The 27,091-nt window shown below is 39.8% G+C and overlaps 1 protein-coding gene across 3 annotated transcripts in view; it reads right to left on the reverse strand.

Moving 5' to 3' along the window:
* Positions 1-27,091, reverse strand: part of NTRK2 (neurotrophic receptor tyrosine kinase 2) — a 203,262-nt gene that overhangs the window by 29,489 nt on the left and 146,682 nt on the right. For 2 of the 3 annotated variants that reach the window (XM_015849248.3, XM_085530321.1), the window contains 3 exons: positions 19,595-19,725; positions 12,202-12,374; positions 9,013-9,247 (listed from right to left, as the gene is read on the reverse strand). In XM_015849248.3, coding sequence (XP_015704734.2) covers positions 9,013-9,247; positions 12,202-12,374; positions 19,595-19,725 — 539 coding nt within the window. Of the gene's footprint in view, positions 1-5,858; positions 6,741-9,012; positions 9,248-12,201; positions 12,375-19,594; positions 19,726-27,091 lie in introns of those variants that run through there. The other variant, XM_085530318.1, reaches the window with a different exon arrangement.

Raw genomic sequence — 27,091 nt, forward strand, 5'->3', positions numbered from 1 at the left:
GTTACTGAAAATGATTTCTCTTCAACCCTGTGTTGGAATGGACACATGCAGGTGCTCCATCAGATGGCAGTAGGTCTCAGAAGGTAAGACCTCAGCAACCTGAAGTGCTGCAGCTGCTTCCTTTCTTCACCATGTCCACTCACAATCAGTAGCTCTTCCCTATGTATGCACTGAACTAAGAGCTGTATTTGCAGACTCCACTTTATTATTAGTTGATGCTGTTCTCTCATCTTCTTAGTCCCTCCTGTTATACACAGTATTTCAGAATAATTGTCTAAGTCTTCCTTTCTGTGCTTCCTGAGTTTCGTGAGCCAAAAGAGTGCCAATTGTCCTCTGGTCTCAGGCATTAAATGCACGTTTAGGAGAACTGCCTAGCAACTTCTCCCCTTACTGCAAGGAGAGAGTCCATTAGCATAAGAAAACCTTCCAGCTGGAAGCCTGCAAAGACTATGCTGGGAGCTGGATGTGGGAGCCGTCAAAGGAGGACCCGGCTGAGTGCTGCACCCCCTGGGTGGCCTTTCCGTGCCTCCCCACGGCTGTCGGGGCAACCGCGCGAGGAGCACTGTGCTTTGCTTAGCCGGGAGCTGCCGCTCCAGTTTCTGACTGTGCTCACAGTGTTCCCAGAGATCTTTTTCTCATTTTGTTCCCACATCTTCTTTTGCTCACACTGTGTGCATCACACATCAAAGTCAACAGCTTCAGCTGCTAACCTTTGGAGTTCTGTCATTTGCTTTGCAGATTTTCTGCCAAAAGTGGTGGTCTGCAGTACAGTATCTGCCTTTCCAGATATTTACCATTGCCTCCTCACCACAATTGCAAAATTACATTAGTAGTCTGCACGAGGACCTGGTCCACAAAGCAAAACTACAGAACATATTTTATCACTTCTCGTCCTGAGTCCATTCTCTTGAAAATGCTGCCTGCAGACCCACTTTCAAAAACGCTGGCCCTAACAAAACCATAGGAAAAAGTTCCCAGCAGTCATTGAACTTCAGTCTAGCAAATTGTGAACAGGATTGAGATTAAGGACATGGCCCTCTGATGTGCTAAATATCTCTGCAGTAGCCAAATCATTCCAGCACCTGCAAAGATGGCTTTATAGGGCTGTGCTGCTACTTAGTGAAATGAGCCCGCTTTCGATCAGAGTTCTGTAAAGCTTTCCAAATTGCAGTTTGGAAAGCTAATTTCAATATGTGAATCACTGCTTTCCTGCAATTTATATCCATATGTGTGGTTATTTTTAAGAATGATTCAGTTTTGTATATATAATTTTAAAAGGACTTTTAAAGTTAATGAGCATCTGCGCTAAGAGCTCCTTAACAGAAAAGCTTGTGTCAGCCACCAGTGCTGCTGACTGTGTAAACTTCCTGCTATTCTATAGGCATGCATATGGATCCTAAGGCTCTTACCTCCTGTATGCACCAGGAGTAATCCTCCTGAAATCCACAGAATTAAAATGCTTTAAAAACAGTGTTGACATGAACTGAATTTCCGTGCCTTTGAAAACTGTAATATCTGTGTTACAATCAAAGTGAAACCAAAGAGTAAGTTCTCCAAGTTTTTAAAAGAAGCAAAGAGAGGGAAATTTTCCACTGAAAATTTCCAAAACTTCAATTCAGTTTTGATCAACACAACTCTTAAAGTGTTTAGCAATAGTGTTGGTCAACAGAATTTCTGTGTCTCCTGGGGAATATTTCTAGGTACTGCTTCCTTCCTGAACATCTCTTCAGAGGATGAACCAATTTTTACTGATTATTTCTTGATATCCTTCAAGAGAACCATGCCAGCATAAATCTGTCAGGGGCAGATTTCCAAAGGAACAAGCAAAAACAAAATTCAGTGGCTAATCAAGTAACTGGTCACAGGAGTGAGTGCACTCTGCTCTGCTTTTCTTTCAATCATAAATCCAGCTTTCTCATTATTTTTTTTTTCTGGTTTTGTGATCTCCACTTGTTTTGAACTCTCAGTGCAAAGAATATTGTGCAGCATGAGCAATGAAGACGGTTTCCCAGTTGTGCATTTCATGTTAAAAGGCTCTTAAACAAGGCAAAATAAAAATATGCTACAGCTTCCTAGTTAAAAACTTTGCTTTCTATATTAGTATCTTTACATTAACACTGCAAGACAAAGCTTAGTAAGAACTTGCTGTTAAACACACCAAACTACATGTGCTGGATATCTGATGCCCTTTTCCTATCACTGGTGTGGAAACCTTCCCTAGAATCTCCTGTAGTGTCAGTGAAAATAGGTAGAAGTGGGACAATTAGCAAGATCAGTGAACCTTGTGTGTAGAGAGAAATCTCTGCTGGGAAGTGATTGCATCTATTACAATAGGGAAAAACAACAACAACGAAAAGCCAAGAGAATGACAGTTGCTTGGAACAAAGCTGAATTTGTCATTTCTGTAGAACTGCATGGGTCAGGAAACTCCAGATTAAGGAATAGCAACAACAATCAGGGATGCGTAAAAGCAAGCTCAGTAAAGAGCATACTTCCTACATGCAACAAAGTAATACTTTGTTATGAACAGGGAGAAACAAGCCCTGCCATCTTGCTAATCGCTCAGCATTGAGACATCCTGGTGTATGCGATCCTCTAAATGCAGACATAGTGGTGACCTTTACACTCAAATCTGTTCGCAGATATTTTAGTCTAAAAATTAAAGTTATTGCAATGACTTGAAGGGAACTACTTCAGATTTACATCGCTGTAGCTGGCCCATTATTTCCTTTATTGTTTCTAGTTGCATTAAATCATCTGTCCAAGTCCTCCAGGGCTGCTGGAACCCTCTGTCCTCCCCAGCACTACACATGATGCAATGAGCCTCTGACGGAGGAGGAGAGCAGAAAAGTCCATGTAGGGAAGCAAATAATTTCCTTTTGAGCAATGGATGCAAAAATAGTAGCTAATAAAAAGCCTTCAAACTGTGCCTTCAAACAGTGACAATTCAATACACACACCTACGAGGATGCCTTGACAAGCTGCTTGACTTCTAAGTAACTCTTACTTGTTTTCTTTAGTGCAGCCTCCTTCAAACTCCCACACACAGGTATTCAGCTCTGTAGTGACAGCTGAGACCTGCAGGTGTTTGCTGTTGCTGCCCTTTCAGAATAGACAAACACTTGTTCCTCACTGTAAACATTTGTATGGTGTTGCTTGCCTGGCTAGTTATAGCCCAAATAATGATGAACCAGCCTTTTCCCTTTTTAGTTGCTTGCTGTCATGCATTAATTCTCTTTGCAAACAGGAATTTGGTACTGGAAATAGTTTAAGTGAAATCACTCTGGTGATTATTTTATGAGCATTATCTTTTAGCAATTGTTTCCTATAGAGAGTCTCCAGAAAACTATATTACGCAGTTGCCAGAAATACAGCATTTTACAATATTAAGCATTAGGCTCACACGCAAAGGAAAGTCTGTGCCTAGCATGCAAGATGCTCCTCACCATTTCAGTACTCTAATATTAATGTTACTTCACTAGCTTCAAGACCATTACTCTGACTCTACTGAGTGACAGCGAACAAAGGTCTGGAAGCTGTATATTTTTAAAGTCAATTTAGAATACCAAATTGTGTAATTTTTTAGTTTTTCTAGAAGTCTTCCTGGGAGGCTAAGAAATACAGTAACTTCTTACATCTTAACCAAAAGTGGATGTTATCTCTATATTTAGAACAGATATTCTTTTCATTTAACATTAAGTAGAAGTGATCAGGAAATAAAACATTAAGAAGTAGAGCCACAATCACCTAGAAAATTTACTTACAAATCTTTTTCACTCCCTCAGCTGTATATTTTTTGTTCCCATGACTCTAGTTCTTTATTCAACACCAAATTAAAAAAGACCTGGATTTTAATTTTAAAAGAATCAAATAAAAAGCAGCCCCCAAAGAATCTAAAAATAAATGAGAGACAGCAGTCTTTCTTAACCACCAGAGGAACAAAATGTGCCAGCGTGAACTGTAAAGTCACTCACTTGGGGACCGAAACCAAAAACCTCAGAAAAGAGGATGTTCTTCATTTAGAACCATAGAACATGAAAGTGGCCCAGAGCACTGTTTGACAATACAGTGACTCTGTGCCAATAAGACACAGGCTATGAGAATGTAGGATGTAACGTACAGTGCATTTTCATTAGAGACAGGGAAGTACCTCTGATCCAAGAACAGGCAAAACCTCATTTGGAAAATAAAACTCACAGTTCTATGATCTGTGAACCAGAAAGAGATATTTAAACTTTCTATCACATGCTGGCTTCTAGAGGAAATAAAATGAAGAACCTTTTCTCCTGACAGTGTGCATTGTTTAACCTCCCAAGACAGTCTGGAAGGGAACAGGATTACTTCATCTATATACAATTGAGATGTTGAAGCTAGGAAAGGAGAAGAATGTTCTCTTTTGAAAAAGTATGTGATAAAGTTGGTGTACAATAATCATGAGTTTATTTAGGCTATTGATTAAGAAAATGTGCAAACGTTAGGAGGATGAGGTCATGGAACAGCCTTCCAAGGAAGGCCTCAGCAGCAATATCCTGATTATGCTCAACACCAACCTTTAAAAAATTAATGGGAAGTGCTGTATGACAGGACAAGAGTATTCTAGGAGTTAGAAGTTCAAACTTCAGAGATGCAAAACTGTTGCTGGTGATAAATCTGAGAGCTATCTAAAAATAAGTTTATCACTGTTCTGCAGGCTGCATCATGCTTACATATTTAACTAAATTATTCAGGTTTTGCATAGGTCTTCTGCATTTTTGTTTTACCCCTTTTTGCACTTTCTGTCTGTGTTAAACTCTATTCCCACACTGCCCTGAGACACTGAGGACAGATGATGTTCAAAAGCAGTATAATGGGCCAGATGTACTCCAAGAGACATCACACAATCCCAGTAAAGCCAGGTGGGTGCAGCTAGCTTAAACATGCATACCATCATACAGCTTACTTGAGAGAAGGTAATTCTTGCTGAGGCAGACAAGCAGATTGGTGTCACCATCTGTAATGCATCAAGTATGACCAACTTTATAGAACCTCAGAAATTTTTGTCAAAAAAATTGTATTTTGAGGGCTAGGGCACTACTGATAGCCTTGATATATCCTACTCTTTTCCCTTGGCAGACGGGAGTTTTCATGAGATTTGGTGCTAAAAGCATTCATGAATTTTGGGATTCTCCACATGGTTTGGGGAGGTCTGACATTCCTGTGGCTTCTCTTGCCCTTTAACACCTAATCTATAGCTTTCTGCAAGAGTGGAAGGCTTTGACTCAGTAACTTATGCTGACTCTTACAAATCTATATGCTTCCCTCTTTTTAAATAGCAAAAGGGCAACAACAAACATGGTATGAGATATGCTGAAGATATTAAACAGATAGCAGGTCACTGGAATTTATACTGAAACACAGTCCCTTGGGTTCTTCTGCCTCTCATGCTAGAAATAGAAGTAGCTAAAATGCAATGTCTAATCCTCTCTGCACCTTTTATATGTTAGGCCTAAAAACCTTGCTAATTGTCCCTGGCTTCCAACAGATCCATGTGTGGTTGAAAAGTGGAGGCATGGAGTCCTTCTTTTCTCAGCTGCTCCTTGGACTGTTGCATAAAGACAAGTTAGTTATACAATAGCTAGAATGGGATTACACAACTTAGCTCCATAAATCTACATCAGAATCAGAGTTTCTATTCTGCACTGGACAGACAAAACAATGTGGAAGGGCAAAATTCTGATCCTAATGAAGTTAATAGCAAAAATCTTGCTTAATTATGTAAGATCACAGTTTCATGAAAAAACTTGGCTCAAGCTTGCAGCTGGCTGACCAGGCTGGGTATTTAAAGCACATCTCTGTTAAGTTTTTCCAAGTACTGCTGTGAGATGACTTTCCTCATTTTTTCTTTTTTTCTTTTTCTTTTTCTTTTTCTTTTTCTTTTTCTTTTTCTTTTTCTTTTTCTTTTTCTTTTTCTTTTTTTTTTTGCTTTCTTTAGAAAACAGACAAACAAAAAGATGTTTACAATAAGAAAAAACAGAAAAGTATTTTAAGACTAAATACTGAACAGTGTCTGCAAACTTGGCCTGTAAGCCTTGGAAAAGTCCTTGAAGTACTCTCTCAAGAAAATATACAAGCAAAATGTCCATTCCCATGTTTCTGTGTCGGCACTTTAAGCCACAAAGGCTGCTGATGAGTCACATTATTTGGGTGTCAGAGAGAAGGAAGGGAAACTCTGACGTGTGGTGGTTAAGTGTCCAAACAACAAAAAACAGACATCAACAAAACAAGTCAAAGCCCCAGATGATCTTAAGACCTAAACTCAGCAAGTAAACAATGTCATGAAGTGGTGCACTGTGATACAAAGACTGTGGTGTAGCAGTGTCGCTGGAGATGTTTAGTACACAGATGAAACTAATTATTTGCCAGTTGGATTTGTTTGACCTGGGGTGGATGGCACTATGGGAGAGGAAAAGGTTACTGCAATTTCTTCAAGTCCCCATGCTCGTCTGGTCTGACTTCTGACTACTGCTGTTTCATTGAATGTTAGCACATACATCTGGTGGCACAGTGGTAGGAATGCCGTTTTGCAACACCGGAGGCCTGGGTTCGAATCCCGCCCTGTGGCGCAAGTGGTAGAAGTGCCACTCTGCTACACAGGAGGCTCAAATCTCGGGGGTTGGACTCAATGATCTCTAAGGTTCCTTCCAATCCGCACGAGACTGTGATGCTGTGATCAGGGCTCCCTTTGCCGTCAAGATTCCTATCTGATGAAAAATAAAAGGAAAATGTAGGAAGAGAGGAGGTAAATGAAAGCTTGTGCAACTAGCACCGAATATTACACACATTTCTAGCTCAAGGGTTACTACTCTCACTCCTGTCCATGAAGTGTCCCTTAACAACTGCATTGATTCATTGCAGAGTGTCATTAACAATCCAGTGGTGAACAAGTACTGGTGACCATCCTTATCTTACAAAGCATCTTGAGAAAATCCAGCATTCTGACAAGGCTGGTAGGCTCCCAGTAAAATGATTCCAGTGCATTAATACACACAAACACCAAAACGTTTCCTATGGAGCTTTTGGAGCTGTATTAAACCTTCCAGTAAGCATTAGATGGAGCACTCAAGGTTGGGGAAGAATTACTCCCCTGCATATGATTAAGTGTGAACAGTTAGACATGGTATAAACAATTAAGTACACTCGGTCAGTGCAAACCCAGTGTAATCACTGGTGGTTTCATTTTGTAGGTCTGTCACAGATTAATTCTCCAGACAACAATCTGGAAAGTCATCATTCAGCTTCTGACTAGACCATACACGGCAGACCCAAGGAGGGCTGTTCAGAACCTCAAAGGCTCAGCTGTGTCTTCCAGCTTTTATCAGTGTAAAATAAAATTGCAATGTAGGATGTGGGTCTGCCTCTCCTCCACACTAACTAAAAGGGAGGTGGTAGGGAAACAGTCCTTCTTGGTTTTCTTGCTGTTCCAAACAAATTACTACAAAAATCTATATTTTCATTCACCCCCTCTGACATTTGCCTACCTCATCCTCCCTTCAGCCAAATTTGTGTATTTTTACTAACAGCTCTTTCCAATTTTGTTTCCTTTCCTTAATGAACTTTTAATTACTTAAAACACCTCACATCCATTATATCACCCTCATCACACACCCTCCTGTTTCTTCTTTCTTTCTTCCTGGACAACAAAATTCCTCCCTTGGTCTCAGAAGATGGACAAAATAACAAGGGACAGAGAATAGAGAGTGTGACTGACAATGAAGCAATGGAAAAATACAGTGTACTTGAATGAAGTGCTTTGAAAGACAATGACCATCCAGGTTACCTAGAACTTCTCTAGGTTCCGCCTTGCCCTTGTCATAAACCTCCACTCCATTGGGTAGAAGCTTTGTTTGAGTGCTCATGTGTAGGACTCAAGGACTAACAGAGGTATGAGCTGGTAAGAAGACACCACTCAGTACACTGTCACATGCTTGTGCCAAACCTCAGCTGCCTCTAGGAAGCACAAATGATTACCTATCTTCCATCCTTTTCTGCATGCAGTTTTTCTGTGGCAAGAGCTACTTTCTCTCTTTTCTTCTTCTTCTTCTTTTTACTTTTTTTCTTTCCAAAATTCAAAACAAAGCAAAACACTTATCACTCAAAAAATTCTGCCTTTATCTGTCAAGGCTTCTGCAAACTGTTACTGTTAAGCTTGAGCGTTCATTCCTAAGTGTAATGATGAAGATGCTAAGTGAACGCAGTCTTGATCAAATACAGAACAGAGAAACGCCCTCAGTCACAGCACAGTTCACTCTTCAAATGCAAATTAAGAAAGCCTAGCCTTTGGTGTTCACTGTTGTCCTTGAAAAAATAGAGCCAGTGATTACGATTCTGTGTATTTTTCCAAGTCCTGAAATGAAATCATACTTGTTTTACATGCACCAAGTAGCTTGAGGTGCCAAGTTTCCAAAATAACAAAATATAAGAGAAATATGGTTTGTATGTTTACTAATTACTATGTTTGCATTTTGAAAGAAGAAATAAAGAACAGAGAAGACATTTTTCAGCTGTTAGGTAAAACAACACTCAACAAACAATTATTATATCTACCTTCCTCTGCCCTGTCAAGCATCATCTGGACATCAAGGCAATCTACTCTCAGGCATCCCACAAACAATGGCACAGAGGTGGCATTGTCCTTTTATGAGCACCAGCACAATTAGTGTGAATAAGGAAGAGATCTTCATTTTATCTAAGAACTCACTGAAAACAAGTGATGTGAGAAGCAGATACAGAGAATGTAAAAAGATGCATAGTAGCTTATCTTACAGGATACAAGTCCAGCATTCACAAACTAACAGCTTGGCCATAGATTGCCTTCTGTAAGCCATAAAAATCTGATCCATTCCTCTGTTCCATTCATGAAGTCACACATGTGGGAGCAAATGCTGCTGACTCCACAACTTGCCATAAGTACATCACTGCAGTAAGCTGACCAAACAGGACTTCAGTTGCTAGCTCTCACAGCAGTTCACTTACCCTGTAGTAGTCTGTGCTGTACACATCTCTAGACATTCCAAAATCTCCAATCTTCACTAGTAGGTTCTCACCAACCAGGCAATTCCGGGTAGCAAGGTCCCGATGCACAAAGTGCTGTGATGCCAGGTAAACCATACCAGCTGCAATCTGCTGGGCAATATGAAGCATCTGGGACTGTGTCAGCTCAGCTGGTCGGTTGCCTTCTGCCATCAGTACTGCATCTGGTCCATGTGCCCTGCACCAAAATACAGGCTGATTTAGTGACAGGGCATTTCTGAAACGTAGAGGTGAAAGTCACTAGTGATCCTAAAACCAGAGAAGTGACTTACTCAAACATAAGAATCAAAAGTGTTACAGATTCATTGGTAAAACCAAAAAATTTCTCTCCTGGCTTTCTTTATTTACTGTTTTCCTTCACTATGTGAAAGACAGGTGATCTGAAGAAAATTATACAACAGGAATATATATTGTTCATAAGGCAGACTGGTTCAGAGCAACAGATGCCTGTCTCAGACCAACATTTCTCTCATATTACATCCTCATAACTTTAAGAAATAGTTATCAGCATTCCTATATACACTGTTAGCATCACCCAATCTCTAGCCAGTTAATGAGGCAAACATTCCTCATTTAATGCAATATTCTGAATAACACCTTCTATCCATTCTTCCCTTCTGGGTTTTCAGAAGCCTTTTTAATTCTGTTCATGCAAATTACTCTTTCCAAGAGACCATCTCTGTCATTTTCTCCCCAGCTATTTTGGAAAAAAATATTCTACAACCAGTTTTCAACCTTCCCTCAGAAGTCCTTCCTTCCTCCAAAGATGAGTTTCAGAGAATCACCTTTCTGATCAATAAAGGTGAGGCCTTAATTCATCCCTAAGGGAAGGGCATGGGAGTTTGGAAAAGAGTTGCAAATTAATGAAAATCTATGAGATCAAATCTGAAATTACCTATTAGGAATATGTTATTAAAATTGCCCCAAGGGAAGAACTTTAAAAGCAGAGTGACAGATGTGAGAAAGAAATGAAAGAAGGTATGTAGCACTGCTGGCACTGCATCTCCTACCAGGTAAGGAACTCAACAGTACTTTCTCTGCCACAGGGTGCAGACAGTCACTGAACTGGTTTGAGTAAGGGAAATAAACAGGAAGACACAAAGGCTCCTACAAATACCCAGAGAAAATTTTTATCAAAAAGCATTGTAGTTTTAAATTGAGCTGATTTTTCCTAATGGCTGCTCTCAGACATGAAGCTCCAAATCTTGGATTATTTTTAACACTCCATCTATTTTGCTTTTACTTGCGATGTGGTCTGTAAATGAGGTGTCCATCAGTGCCTGCAGCGGACAATAACGTTCCTCGGATCCACATTAGCATCCAGTGCCCAGAACAAGCACTGGGCAAGAATGACTTCAAGGCAGTGGACCTAGATCTGAAACGGCCTTCAGCCGCGCACAGATAGCAAAGCTCATTTGGGTTACATTTCAGATACATTTTTCCCATCAGCCTTTGGTGGCGCTGCAGGGTAAGAAATACAGGCTGCATGTAACAGCGCCCCGCGTACAGATCGTCTCTCATCTGCAGCGCAAACTGCGTCAGATGTGAGAGGAATGGCAAATTGCAGCTTAGGTTAAACAGCTTGCCCCAGCACAATCATTTTATGTTCTAAAGACCAGTGATGATTAACAATTAAAAAGAGAGAGAGAGAGAGAGAGAGAGAGAGACTGAGTGAGAGAGAGAAGACCTAATGGAGAGAAGACCTACTGGAGGAAATATATTGAGTGTTACACTGCCTTTCCGTACAACAATTCTAAGAGAATTAGGAGGTAAGAAAAGGCCAATAGAAAAAAATAAATAAATAAATAAAATCAAAGAATAAGTATTTCTTCTAATGACAATGAATCAGTAGCAAATCTGACTTGCTCTATGGAAATTCAGTGCTATGAAAAAGTACTGGGCTGGCATCTTTGGAAACTGCAGTCTTCTCATCCACAGCAGAGGTCCAAGCAGGCAAATGTAAATGCACCAGCATCACTCTCACAATACACTTCAATCCTTTGCCAAAGAGACAATCAGTCTGGGAAAAGTAGTATTTGCTCTGCATCCCCAGTACAAGATCTGGTCTCTCTGCCAGCCTCAGCAGCCCTTCCGGTAAGAGAGGATGATAGTTGATGTCATTTGCTTTTATACACTGTGGCTATTTGTTCACTGAAGATCAGAAGGAGAGCAAACTCACTTCAGAAAGGTTAAAAAAAATGGTGACACCAGCAGTCACTAGCAATTTCATTGAGACAGAAAACCTGAACCCATTTAAAAGGACAATAGTTTGGTTTACAGCTTTGTCATTAGCATGTATTAAAGGGACATTTTTCAAAAATGGTGGTGCCCCTACCACAAGAGATCTCAGTACAGTGAAATGTTTTTAGTACTCTTTGATGGAAAGGCATAGAAAACCTTGAAAGAACAATCCCTTATGCAAATGTTTTTATGTAAGAGCAGAAGCTGTCTCTTAACTGCTTATTTCTGTGTCAGTAAATACACACTGGTGGAAATGTCACAATACACAAGACAAGTGTTCAAAGATTGCTTATTCACAAGTTATCTATTATTCTGTACCTTAGGTATCATCTACATATTTATGACTTCTTTACTGTTGAATTTTAGTCTATGATGTACATTCTTCAACAGCTTTATGAAACAAAGCTCTACTCCAGAGCCCAAGATGTAGCATTTTACACTGCACTGAAGTTCTCATGGCTCAAAGTTTTCTTGCCACAGACTAATGGCACTCATACCAAAACACTGGGAGGAGGGAAGAAAAAAGTGGATATGTTTCTGAAGCTTTCAGATGCCTACACTTATAGATGTTAAGTGGGATCTTTCAAAGTGCTACCAGAAAACAATTCCTACCACAAGCTTTTTAATCAAACATTTTAGAATATGCTGAAATACACTGGAAACAATCTTGCTTGGTTTCAGTTCCTTTGGTGGAAAGTGTTAAGCGTAGCATTAATTTCCAAATTTGCCAGGAAACAATGAGCTCCATATCACAGTACACAAAATGACTGTTGCACAGATTTGCACTTTTTGGTGTCTGAATTTTTCTTGAGAGTTAAATTAGCATTAAATACCAATAGCTTCTTTCACTGCCCACTTCTCGCTCTATAGCACAATACGTGATGAATTTACCTGAGGAATTTGTTCAGGTCTCCATGCTTCATGTACTCAAAGACCATGATGAGTGGATCACCCTCGACACAGACACCATAGAACTTGACGATGTGCTCATGTTGCAGGTTAGTCAGCAGCTCTGCCTCACGGTGGAAGTCCTTGCGGGCATTGTCACTGGCATCCTTCAATGTCTAGCAGAGAAAACGAGAATGTAAGGAAGGAGAGATGTTCACAGAAAGTACTGAACATGTGGGGGAACATGTAAGGGTAAGATAAGGACACTGCTGTGTGAAGGATGGAGGAATTATATTTTTAGTAACATTTTAGAAATGCAGATGTGATGTCTACATGCATGTAAGTAAAAGCAGTACAATTTTGTTCCTCTCCCCATGTCATTTCAAACACTGTTCATAAGAAGATGTACGAATACTCACAGCCTTGCTTTTCCAAACACAGAAAAAACAGCCTTATCAAAAAAATACACCAGTACCCAGCTGATTTATATTCTTTAGCATTTAGTCAGGCAAGATCCCAGTGTCTTCTTGGTATTTAACTCTGGTTTAAATTACTCCCAATAAAGCTTTGCTTGCCTAAAATACTTAGCAGGAATGTAGATGCATTTCTTATGTATCAGTGGCATTGTTGCTGTTGATGTTGGTCCCTGTGTGTGCTACATATTAGCCAGTTTTGTAGAAAGATCAGATCATATATCCAAAGACCTCTGAAATTAAGTGGATATACTTGCATGACTAAGATTAACCATACCTATAAGTAACTGAAGAATTAATCTCAAACTGATAGACAGTGAGCAAGTAGGAGCAAAAAAAGAATCCTGCAGTGTCAATTCTTACTCGTCCCCTTTTTATTCATAAAGCTCTAAAATCCTGCATATTTCCATTCTGAATGACATATATCAATGCTGGATCAAATAGTACCTTAGACTTTGTATAATTAAATAATGATAATTTACCTGCTGCACATAAGCAGTTTCAGATCTCTTCTAGCATGGAAACACCTTCATGCTTGAATATAAAAGCAAATTCTGGCACCAATTAAGTTAGGAATAATCATAGTTGACAATAAACCACTAGTGTGCTTTATTTTCAGTGATTGCACTATATTAATTCAAGCAATATTTTTAAACACTATGTGAACATTAGCAGGTTACCAAACTTCACAGCTTATTATTCACAAAACCTGAAGGCCAGGCTCCGAACCTTTGTATTTTAACTACTTGCATACTTTGAACAAAGGAGGGTAAGACAAAACTAACAACATTATCTTAACTTCTAATATTTTTTGCTGGTTATCCAGCCATGTTGTTTTCTACTCTGAATTCATAAAGAGAATGTGGATCAAACCATGCTCGTTTGAACAGGTATAGAGCAAGCTGACACTGTGCAGTCACTGTGCCAACAATCCCGGTTTCTTGCTTTTTATACTCATGGGTGTTTTTTTTTCAGAGTTTTTCTCTAGCAAGGGCAATTCAGTCCACCCTTCCAGGATTAAACATATGCATGTATGCATATGAGGCACTAGTGACTAAAACATGACTGTCAGAAAACACTTGCTTTACTTTTGAAATGGCAACCATCAGTCTCAAAATAGAACAGCTAAGGTGACAAGGTGCAAGGGAGACTGACTGGACATTTGTCAGATTCAGGGGCTATTCCCTGTGAATTTCAGGCTCCGGGGATCCCAGGGACAACAGAAGCATGCTGTGCCACTTTCTTGAGGGATTCATTTATCAGTTTCATTTGTCTTCAGGCATAGAAACCTTCTTCCACAAATTTTACTAATAATTTTGCAAGGATTTGGGTCACCATACCTTCACAAGCTGTGACACATTAGCATAAACAGCTATATCATCTAAGATGGATATCAGGTTTGCTCTTCAAATATAATCACCACAAAATCACATGCAGATCAAATCAGAAATGAAACTGAACTGTCTTTCAGTTGTTCCAGGCTCTGGGATAATGCCTTAACATGATGCAGACAACAACACACAGTCCAACCTATGCTAAATGATGAAATCACACAGAATAATCCTGTTGTCAGTTGAGTCCCCTATGGTGGTTTCATGTATAATGCAATCATACTACAGTTCTTCTCAGCAAGAAAAATAGAGAAACAATGAACATTAAAAACATTTTTTAAATAATAGCAACACAGGAAAAAAAAAAAAAAAATAGAGTGAAGCACAGGCTAATACTGTTTCCAGCATGCTTTTTCAGTGGAGAGACAGTAAAAATGCTTGCCCTGTGAGTATGGCATACTATATATTTCAGGAGACTCTTTTTATCTCATAGAAACAGCAAAATTATCATATGACAGAGCAGTTGCCATGGCAATTACACAATTTCTGTCAAACAGAAAAATACGGAAAGGTCTAAAGCCCTGGTAAAACTCAGACAGGGTTTCTACTACCAAGGGGTAACCTGATCTGTTACCTTCCAGTGAAAGGTCCTCTCATTTCCTTTTAATTATCTCACGCAGGACACAGAATAGACAAAATACATGTGAGACAGATGACATAGGCTAGGAGGAGACTGGAAAGTGAAACAATAAGCAAGGAACGTTCACATGGAAATTATACTGTGGAATATGTTAAGCTTGTTCACAGTGTAAGGGAAAAAATCAAACCAAAATAAAACCCTAAGAGCACAAGGCAGAAACAAAGGCATATTCATTAGTACTATTACTGACAAGTAAGCCAAAGCTCTGCATGCAAAGCACTCTTATCAGTCAATGGGAGTTTATCCTGAGCAGGGACAGAGATACAATCACAAGTACTTTTCCAATCATCAGGCTGCTGGACCAGCAGCTAAAGAAGAGTGGCATGCTTTCTTGGGCAACAGAGGCCTTCCCTGGCTAGTGCAGGAACTCTGAGTTCAGCCCTGTGGCAGATGGACTGCACCCCTTGTTTATTTTCCTCCACCAAGTCCTTGCCCAGATATCCATGTAGAAAATGGTTCCTACACATCTGTTCAGTGCAGCAAGCACAAACCACCAGCTCCTCAATCCACCCCAACACAACAGAGCTGCATCCATGCAAAGGTCAGGAGAGAAGTGTAGACATCTGTCTCACACAGACACCAGTACAACCTGCTAACAAACTTCTCATGACAGCCTTCCTTTTCACTGTTCCAGCCTTCCATTGTGAAACACTTATTGTTCCCCTATATCATAGAATACCTGAGATTAGGAGAAGAGTTGAAAATCTTTGGTTATCCACTTCAGTATCATGGACATGTTCTTCATCTCCTAAACTCATCCATCAGTCTGCTAGACAACCACAACTGTAGATAAGCATAGGGCAAATCTTATGTATCCCACCCCTAGGGCATCTAGAGGCAGCTGAAGTAAGTGCCCTGCGGGCCATCCTTAACTTCAGCCCCAGTCAGCTTAAACAAGGACAAAACCATGCCTGGTAAACCAGCCCTAGGAATAGACAGCACCCAGAGCTTGAATAACTGTGGCATAGCAAAATTGGCCAGCAGTGAAATGATAACTTTTCTGAAAGGACTGAATCAATGGATTAAAGTAAATTGCATGAGTTTCAAGAGGGCCAAGTGTTGGATCCTGCATTTTGGTCACAACAACCCCAGGCAACCCTACAGGCCTAGGGAGGTGTGGCTGGAAAGCTGCCTGATGGAAATGGACCTTGGTGTGCTGGTGGACAGTTGGCTGAATACGAGCCAACAGTATATCCAGGTGGCCAAGAAGGCCAGTGGCACCCTGGCTTGTATCGGGAATGGTGTGGTGAGCAGGACTAGGGAAGTCATCCTGCCCCTGTACTCAGCATTGGTGAGGCCTCACCTCAAGTACCGTGTTCAGTTCTGGATACCTCAAAAGCAGGTCCAAGGAAGGGGAACAAGGCTTGTGAAGGGCTTGGAGAATATGCCCTATGAGGAGCGACTGGAGGAACTGGGGCTGTTTAGTTTGGTGAAGAGAAGGGTGAGGGTAGAACTTATTGCTCGCTTCACATACCTGAGAGCTGATTGCAGTGAGAGTGGGGCCGGCATCTTCTCACTGGTGACAGGTAACAGGATGAGAGAAAATAGCCCCAGTTGTGCTAAGGGAGATTTAGGCTGGATATCAGTAAAAACTTATTTACAGAAAGGGTAGTTAAGCACTGGAATGGGCTTCCCAGGGAGGTGGTTGAGTCACAGTCCCTAAATGTGTTTAAAAACTGTTGGGATGTGGTGCTCAGGGACTTTATTTAGTGGTGGGTTGTTACAGTAAGATCAGGTTGCATTTAAACTTGATGATCTTTAAGGTCTTTTCCAACCTGAGCAATTCTATGATTCTATGATTCTGTGTGTTGTTGTGTTTTTTTTTCCCATCCTCATATCTCTACAAATGTGTGCAGTAAATGGTTTGCCAGTTTGATTTGAAAACACACCTGGGGAGTGAGCCCAGCTTGTCCTGTGGTGAAGCTCTGGGGTCACAGATTTTCACAAGTAAGCACTTTACAGAATCACAGAATCACAGAATCTTTTGAATTGGAAGTGACCTTAAAATCCATCTAGTTCAACTCCTTTACAATGAATAGGGACACCTACAGCTAGATCAGGCTGGCTAGAGCCCTGCCCAGCCTGTCCTTGAATGTCTCCAAGGACGGGCCATTCATCAGATCTCTGGGCAGCCTGTTCTAGTGCCTCACCACCCTCACTGTAAAAAATTCCTTCCTTATATCCAATCTAAATCTCCTCTTTTTTAGATAGAAATCATTTCCCCTTGTCCTGTCACATCAGACACTGCTAAGGAGTCTTTTCTTTCTTATACACCCCCAGTAGATACTGAAAGACCCCTATCAGGTCTCCCCAGAACATTCTCTTCTACAGACTGAAGAGCCCCAGCTCTCTCAGCCTGCCCTCCTAGGGTAGGTGATCCACCATAGAATGGCTTATGTTGGAAGGGATATGAAAGCCCATCCCATTCCAATACCCTGCCATGGGCAGTGTTGCCACACACTAGATCAGGCTGCCTGGGACCTCACCCAATCTGGTTTTAAACACCTCTGTGGATGGGGCATCCACAGCTTCTCTAGACAGCCTGTGCCAATGCCTCACCACCTTCTATGCAAAAAATTTCCTCTTAATGTCTAACTTGAATCTCTCCTCTTAATTTAATTTAAAATTGTTCCCCAGGCTATCTTACTCCTTTTCCAAATAGCAGAAGCTCAGGAGTTTCGGGTTACTCATACTAACCCTCCTTTTGTCTCTTTCCATACATCTCTGGAACTCTCAGCTCCCAAGCAATTTGCTACAGCACCTTCAACATCTCCAATACCACCCTGCTGATGAGGAAAAGGATGCAGGTTCGCTCCAATGTGAAGATGTACAGGTTGGTGTTTTAGTGTACTTGCATAAAGCCATACAGTTGCATGGCAGTTAGCAGTCAAGAACAGCAGTGTTGGCAGGGACCAACCACACGTGGGTGAGAATGGGCTTCCTATCTGCCTGAGTCCCCTGGCTCTTCCTCCCTTATCATCAAACATATGCCTCTACAGGGTTCATGGCATCTACTTCATGGAGACAATTTTGCTGTTGTTTTGTTAAGGGGGTTAAACTCTCAAAAGCCTTACTCTTTGCCAGGAAAAGCTACCCTTGGCTGCTCCTCTGAGGTCAAAAATTACATTTTTCCAGTACCAAACCCTGTGTCAAATGGTGGAGCCTGAACATAGTCCTCTGCCTAGTCCTCTACATGTGATAACATTCCATGTATCTCTGTCTGTTCAGGAAGCACCAGAAGAGCAAACTCTAAGGTATGTGGGGACCAATACAATCACACAGTTTGCAAAAAAATTTCCTCTTAAGACAATGACCAAAGTCTCGTAGTAAGGGCTAATGTAAGAAACGTTAAGTGAGCATAATCTGTACACAAAAGTTGTTCTCTGTATGGTTACATCTGTAATTCATTTTGATATTAGAAAGAATGTATTTAGCAAAAAAAAAAAAAAAAAAGACAAAGAAAAAATAATAATAATTGTAAAAATAGTAATGCAGAAAACTGATAGGTTTGTCATCTAAACCTGTGGGGATACTTCCCCTTTAAAGGCTGAATGCTCTTACTTGCAAATTCTACTGAGACAGTGCATCAGAGAGAGTGCAGAACAGCATTTAACAGAAGTGCTAGGCTCCATTTGTTCACAACATTCAAAGGTGGCAAGTGAATGGAAAGACTATTATTTTGCTATCAAGAACTTCCCCAAAGTGATAGAGAAGAGGAAATTTCCACTCTAGTTTCACCAAAAATACAATAGAAAATTTATTCACTTCCAGATTTGTCTTCTGTTTTTTCCCTCAGGACCCCATTTCTCCTCACGACTCACATTTCTCCTCAACATGACTGAACTATCAAAATCCTTGTAATCCTTTGCTTTGGCAAAAAAAAGCAAAAAAAGCAAAAAAACTTGTTATTTTTGATGGAGCAAGAAAATGGCCTACAAATCCATCCTCTTTTCATGTTCTCTCACTGCCAGATCCTGTACACACAGTTGCCTAATCATGACTGTTCAGGCAAGATTGCCTTCTGATTCCTAAGAGCAGTCCAAATTCTAAATATGCATTCACCCTGTATTTAATGAGATACCTCAAAATGTTGAATACCTCGTTGAGCTTTCAGCAGAACAACAGATGGTGATAGGAGATTGTTGCCAGGGAGACTGAAACTGAGTGTAGTTTCGCTGGTACTGCTTGCTAGTGTAGCTGAGGATGATGACTGACTCTTAGTCTTTCCATTTTGGGGTACTAAAATGTTTTGGTACAGTAAAGCCAGTCTGGTGTCCAAGTTCTGAGACTATACTGAGAATCTTCCACCTTTGGACCATATTTTGAAGATATAAAATTAAGAAATATTCCTCCAGGGGTGAAATATCATAATTCCTGGATTTCCACACAGACAGTTTTTAACAGTGCATGAAAATACTACCAACAATTTTATAATAATATTCCTGGTAGTTATATTAATGACAATTTCCCACAGATAATTTCAGTGGCTGATTAAAAGAATCATATAATCATGAAAAAATGCCACCTTTGACTGGCCTAACCTATTTCACCTAACCTATCCGCTCAGATGGTTGCAGATTATTTTGTTAGACACACAAATGTAAGTCATGTATTTTTAATAGCCCAGGTATTATTTTTCACTAATCATACTTTAAATAAATCATAAAAGATTTTGCCCTTTTGTGACACCATCTGTTATTCCCCTTCTTCTTATGAAATTCAGCTTTTATTTTATAATCCACAGCAAGATCGAGTATCACATTCTCTTAACACCATTAGCCTTGTGAACCCTCCCACATATATCAGAGGAGTTATACTGGGCTACAGAAAAGGCAAAAATTTACAAATAAAACATGCAACCATGAATTAATGATGGAAATCCTAGACTCTACCTTCACTGCTACCAAGATCTTGTCCTGTTCAGGACAGAGGTTGTAACATTCTGCCAGAAACACTTTTCCAAAGGCTCCTTCTCCCAGTTCTCTTTTAAGAACAATATTGTGGCGCTTGATGTGCTGAACAACTGCAAAGAGAAGACAAAACAGAAGACAAAATGAGCTGCAAGGCTAAGGGCCCATGCTTACAGGTAGTTGGAGAAAGGTCTGACTGTAGAACACACTGCATGCGGTGGAAAAATTTGGTGTGCCCATGCATGATTTACTAATACCTTGCCAAAAAAGGTTGATTTAAATATATTTATATTTGGAAAGTAGTGCATTTCCTGGGTAAGAAGATGTTGAGAATCACCTGGGAAAAGCTTATGTGTCACTGTGTTTTGAAGACTGATGTAGAGCATACTGAATAGTCAGCGCTGTTGCAATATTTTCTTGTTTGATTTTTTAAAAACATGAAGGAATCAGGAAACACAAGAAACCTTTCTCATATCTCTTCTAGTGCTGTACCTCTAACAAAAGCTGAACTGTCTCATCCAGAGTCAAAAATGTTTGAAAGAAAAAGTTTTAAAATTAACCTAACTCAGGGAAACATACTGTGCCCCCTTTCAACTAAACCTAACTTACTCTCTGCGCACACGTTTTCAGCTGCTTTCTCTCTGTGTGCTATATTATTTTAAGATATACATTTCATTCTCACAAACATGAATTACAATATTGCTCCAAAGTAAGAGAAGCAAAGGTTTTAGTCAGTGTCGTGGACAGAGCTTTAGCAGAATGCTGCCCAGAAGCAATTGATTCTGACATTAAAGTCCTTGAGCACTTTTGCTGATCTCATTTCACATTCTCCTTCCAATGCAGCTTCCATTAAAAGATTTAATATTTAAAAGGCTACCAAATTATGTACAACGTACTATCAATTCACAATGTTTCAACTAAATAAAACAACTGCAAGGTCAGTTTAACTGGCCTGCTAAACAGAGTGGACAGCTTTTGTTGCTGAAATCTTACAGAACAGCCAGTATCTACCAACACATTAAGCCTAAGCACACTTTGCTGCTTTTGTAAAAAAATGAAATTCAACCCTACTTGAATATAACCTATTTGCAACTTAAATCCTAAATGCAATGAAATAAATAGCACTGCACATGCATCAGGCCACCCTCTACCAAGGCAAAAATCTCCCATTAACCACTTAACTGCAGAGACCAGGGCTGACCCTTGTCAACAATGTGGGTTATATTCATACACAGCCAACCTCCTGACCCTCTTCTCGGCCATGCACCTGCTCCAAACCAGGTGACCATTAACTCAGAAATACCCTGCCCCATCCTCTTACTAGAGGATGGAAAATGGAATGCTACTAATACTAGAATCAAGAAGAAAGGTCACATCCTGTTCCCACCAATGTTGACAGCATTTGGAGAGTGGGTCCACAGTCCCCACATAAAGAAACTCCTAAATCCTGCACCCTGAGCTGTGGAAGACACCCAAGAGCTTACAAAATGCACATGAAGGGAGCCTGGTGCCAGAGAAGCAAACACTGCTTGGCTCTCCCCTGATTTCCCTATGATGGCCTGGGGAACACAAGGTGCTTGGGCAGCCATGCCAGCTCCTGGCTGCTGTAAGAGGGCTCTGATGGCATCAGATTAAGCCCATTCAGCTGGAGTAGGTGGCAGCTGGGAGGCTGTGCAAGGCCATGAAGCCAAGACATTCAGTTCCATACTACCACTGTCATTGACTCAGAACACAAAGCCCATCAGCTTTGATAGCAGAACAGAGCTGAAATTTTGCCCTACTGACATCAGCAGCAAAGCCCTGTGTCTGCAGAGGGGAGGGAGGTCCTTCATTTCATTTTCTTTGCAGCTACCAGATACTTGGTAATGACCACTTCTGACTTTCTAGATAATGCTCAGGTCCTCCCCATTTTGAGCACCAAACACCACTCACTCATGCTCTAGCAGTAAGAAGACATTTGTCAAGCTCCTGGAAGACTCCACATATAATAGTGTAAAAATAAATAAGAAGCATATCAAGTATCCCCGTATAGTATATTTAAAGCTGCTGAATGCTCTGACATAAACAAAGCATCTGAATGGACAACCTGTCCCATACCAAACTGTCAAAAGCAAAGCACTACAAGCTATACAAGAGCTTTGCTCAGAGTATATTCACAACTTGTCGTGCTCTATCAATCCCTGTTACCTTTCTGAGCTGAACCAAGTTACTGAACAAATGAAGAATGACAGTAAATGCAACTAAATGGGCACAGATTAAATACAAGAACAATGTAAGTAAATCAAATTCATATGATGTGATAAAAATATAAACTAAGGGAAAAATACATTCAGCACACTCAGAGCTGCAGCCATTATGATACCTCATTCAGTAAGAGATAATTCCGGGAGGAGATACTCTGAAAAATGCAAGTCAAAATCTGCTTTCAGTCAGTGTCAGGATAAAGCCAATAATTTCCAAATTATTGGAAATTACTGAAAGGCCAAGAGATTACCCTGGATTTATATTGAAGAAACAGCATAGAATTTGGCTAAAGAGGTGGCATAACTGGATTACCAAAGAAGTGGTTTCAGAACATTTTCTCACAGACACACAAATACTCAAAGGGTCGTTATGCATTTTCCCTTTTTTCACTATGAATGGTGATTGTACTTGAGCTGCCATTTGTGCTTTTAGAACCACGTAATCTCACATTTAAAAGATCTTGTTTGATTTCTGTAAAAAATATTTTACATTACACTAAGAGCTAAGTCAAGTTGAAACACTTCAGACAAAAATGAAACCTAAAATATGAAGTGAGACCACACAAACTAAACAAGGGTAAATGCTGAAAATAAGCTATAGAGTTACATAATATCTATAAAGCCTTGCCCAAAGCAGCAGGCTTTCCTGGATGACTGTGGAGAGTGGGCTGGCAAGAAAGGGAACTACAGAATAGAGCTTTCTTCTCAAGGTCCCAGGGGCCCAGGGGACTAGAAGAATTGGATGTAAAGTATCTCAGACACTAACAAACTGCATGTCACATTGTAAATGATGCACTGAGGCCCTATCCTGCAAACCCTACCTTCAGGCATAGGATTTCAGTCCCCAGGCAACCAACCTTTGATGGTGAGGCTGAACACAGAGGATCTCAGCACATTCTGGAGTGGGTCCAAGCAATATGGGCAGCTCAGAATCACCTCACCACATTGAATTCACTAGATCTGGATGTGGCTGATTTCAGCCACAGACAGGAGGACACTCAATAGTACAAATTATTAAAAAGATCCTGCATGTAATTAAACAGTGAAATGCTGTGACAGAGTAAAAATGGTTTTCCCTTGGTTACAGAGCATAGGTCTGAACACTTTGCAACTACATGTGACCATTACACCACCTAAGCTGACCTTCTGCACAGCATGGAGCATACCACTGATTTAAATGACTTGTTCTTGGCAGGAAAATACCTTCTGAAAAAAGATGTGCCAGTCTTTACTAGGATGTCTGAGCTATCACTTCCCCTAATGCGCAATCATTTTCATTGCTAATAAAAATGCAGACCTCCTTTTTTTTTGTTTTTTGTTTTTTGTTTTTTTTTTTTTGTTTGTTTGTTTTTGGTTTTTTTTGTTCCCTCTTAATTTTTAGCTTATCTGGCTTCTATCTACCTCCCTCAAGTTTCAGGAGACATCACAAAATACTGATACTATTCTTGCTATTGGTAAGGCAAAGAAACCGAAGCCCTTCTCAGATAAGCATTTTTTCCAGTTTGCCAGTCATTTTTATAGCTCTTCTGTGGAATAATTTTCAATATCCTTTAAAAATATTGATGTTTCCAATTATTATTATTATTTTTCATTTTATCTGTTCTGGAAGGTAATTCTTGTATCACTTTCTACTGAGTTGTGATACAAGCTTTAAATCAGCTCCTTTTGTACATCAACAATCACACTAGTCCTTTTAAGTATATGTTTCCTAAAAAAATGCAAAAATTACAAAGTTACGTGACATATATAAATGAGCATGTCTCACAGTGTGAACACCTTGCTCAGCTGCAGTATCACAAATGCCAGTTTCAGATATAGTTTTACATAGCTTATGAAAAGAACTGAGAAGAAGAGAGATCTCTATTCTTACGGAGGGGCTGCACTGCATGATGGACAGTAAGAGCCATAGCAATCAGGCTCCATCCCCACTGCTCACTGAACTATCAACACTAGAGGATTCCATAGTGTTGCATGCCCACCAAAGTCACCTGCTAAGACTCTTTTCCAAGATACTGTTAAAAATCTCACTAGTGGTACACACGTGGAACATACTGATAATGTCTGTTGTTCAAAGTGTCTAGAGAAGAGAAAAAGGATCTTTAAGATGTCAGATAACCAGACAAGGTAATATTACAGACATATTTAAAATTGCATGAGAAAAAAGCAACAGCAGATAAGATTTGTGATGTGACACAAGTTGTCATAGAAAGACATTTTAAAAAGTTTCTTCATTATGTACTCCTATCATTTTTCTTGCAATCACTATGAATCAGACCTTTCTAAGATACTGCTAGGGAAAAAAAAAAAAAAAAAAAGAAAAAAAAAAAGATGTAAATGGCTGAGTAATTGCTTAGATTGTACACCAAATTTGTACAGCATTTGTCACTCACATAAAAGGCAGGGTGGAATTTCAGAGAGAATCATGTAGCATGAAGATACAAAATCACTACAGACAGCAGACAGCAAGTCTAGCCCAATGACCTTTGGATTCTGCAGCAGCAGCATCACTACAGCCCTGTGTGCTACTGGCAGAGTAGAAATTTTGGCACACTGTGATATCTACTCTCTAATATGATAACAACATGGCATTAATAACCACCAACTTCATAAAATAAAATAAAATAAAATAAAATAAAATAAAATAAAATTAAATTAAATTAAATTAAATTAAATTAAATTAAATTAAATTAAAAAAAAACAACAACAACAAATACTTGCCTGTCAGAACTACTTGTGCGTAGAAATAATCTCAGTTCTGAAAATATTCTGATTATTTGATGTGCTTAACCCATACAACATTTATTACTTATCATTTTGTATACCTTTTTTGTGTGGTGCTGCAGCTTAGTTATTAGCATATAGCAGCAACCAATCCTCATGAAAGATCAATATCCAGCTCTTGAAAGTGCAAACAAGCAAGCAGTTTACATGTAGATAGTCTATATTTGAGACACAAATCTCTTTAATGAAACTAAAATAAGCCAACAAAAAAACTGCTTCTTATGTACTATAACACAAATCAGAGATACCAGTGGAGGACATGGAAAACAGAACATAAACTATCCACAGAGGAACTACTAGGTCAGAGAGACACTCAGATCTTTTCATTTTACCACTACAAACATGGCTTCTGAAACAGTCTGCATAGCTATCAGTGACTTTCCCAGTCTTTCAGTTATTTAATAGGCAAGCTGAAGGGGGTAATTCCATGGGCTGACGTCTTCCTTGGAAGAAAAGCCGGAGACACTTATGAAAAAAACTATAAGCACTCATTAGAATGGCATAATCCCCAGGAATTTCCTAACTGTCAGGAGATACATTTGATGATAAACCCAATAAATCTGTGACTGTTGTAGCTTTCAGTGGCTTTGTTTACAACTTAAATCCTCGCAGGCTGACCAAACTCTGCCTTTGCATAAGCACACGCACTGTAAATACTGTAAGAGGGCTCTGATGGCATCAGAGACTGTAAATACCAGTCTCAATGCACTTCTCCCAAAAAGTTACTGATAACAAAACTTAAAGACTACTGTGCAGGAGTTGCAGTATAAAATGTCCACTAGTATTATTTTATTGTAGCAAATCTTGTCTGCCTTGTACATTTAAATTAGCTGGCGAGAATGATCTCACCATCACCACCCTTCTCTTAGCTCAGGCCAGGAAATCTTTCCCTCAGCACAACACTAATCTTTATGGATCCTTTGAGCCACAGGAAGAGAAGCACTCAGCAAAGGATAGGAATGTACCATGGAGCATATCCTGTACAATAGATGCTTGCATGCGAGAAGAGCTAATAAACATAACATCTTCAAAGCATTAACTCTTTTCTACCTCTTTTTTTCAGAAACAGCATAATCTGAAAAGCATCCCAAGATGACAGTCTGGGAAGCAGGACCTGAAGGAAGTATCACACATTCAAGGACTTAGCCACATTCCAGGCTAAGTGGGCTTAAAGGTGCAATTCAAAAGAGATTGCCTCGTTTTTTATGTATGCATCATTGCTTTACTTTTCTCTTCTTATTTTAAAAGGAAAAGAAAATCATTAAGTATCTCAATATGAGGAGAACAGGAGGATTTTACTTTTGGCCTCTGAAAAAGAAATGTGAAAACCAAATCCAGCCTTTCAGTCCAGTGCAAGAGTAAACTATGTGTTTGGCTCACAGTCCCAAATTTCATCTCCTGAAAGGGGACAGAAGAGTTAATTACTAATACAGACTTAATTATCACCTTTTGCTGAATTACTTTACTGAAAGATATCGCAGCACCTGTTCTTGCCATCTTAGATGGGTAAGACTGCTCTGTTATAGCTAATTGAGTAAGAAAGGAAATTGTAAGAATAGAGAAGATATCAAAGGAGCACAACAAAATTCAGTCTTTTATACACCACTTTTAAACAATACTATTTACACTTTTTCTAGTAATTTTTGTTCAGTTTCAGAGCTCCTGCCAGAGCTCTGCACTATACTGTATGGCTTTCCATGAGGAACGCTGAATCTTCAGCATACCCATGTTTTAATTTCTTTGGACTGAAGAGGACTCACAAAAGACATGGTAACATCAAGAAAGGCAAACAAATAAGAGAAGGAACATCCTTGAGCTTTGATCAGATTTCCCATGAAAAAAAGAAAAAAGAAAAAAGAAAAAAGAAAAAAGAAAAAAGAAAAAAGGAAAAAGGAAGGGAAGGGAAGGGAAGGGAAGGGAAGGGAAGGGAAGGGAAGGGAAGGGAAGGGAAGGGAAGGGAAGGGAAGGGAAGGGAAGGGAAGGGAAGGGAAGGGAAGGGAAGGGAAGGGAAGGGAAGGGAAGGGAAGGGAAGGGAAGGGAAGGGAAGGGAAGGGAAGGGAAGGGAAGGGAAGGGAAGGGAAGGGAAGGGAAGGGAAGGAAGGAAGAAAGGAAAGGAAAGGAAAGGAAAGGAAAGGAAAGGAAAGGAAAGGAAAGGAAAGGAAAGGAAAGGAAAGGAAAGGAAAGGAAAGGAAAGGAAAGGAAAGGAAAGGAAAGGAAAGGAAAGGAAAGGAAAGGAAAGGAAAGGAAAGGAAAGGAAAGGAAAGGAAAGGAAAGGAAAGGAAAGGAAAGGAAAGGAAAGGAAAGGAAAGGAAAGGAAAGGAAAGGAAAGAAAAGAAAAGAAAAGAAAAGAAAAGAAAAGAAAAGAAAAGAAAAGAAAAGAAAAGAAAAGAAAAGAAAAGAAAAGAAAAGAAAAGAAAAGAAAAGAAAAGAAAAGAAAAGAAAAAAAGAAGACTAT

The sequence above is a fragment of the Coturnix japonica genome, chromosome Z (genome assembly GCF_054131305.1).
Source record: "Coturnix japonica strain WE chromosome Z, WE-NBRP24, whole genome shotgun sequence".
NCBI lineage: Eukaryota > Metazoa > Chordata > Aves > Galliformes > Phasianidae > Coturnix > Coturnix japonica.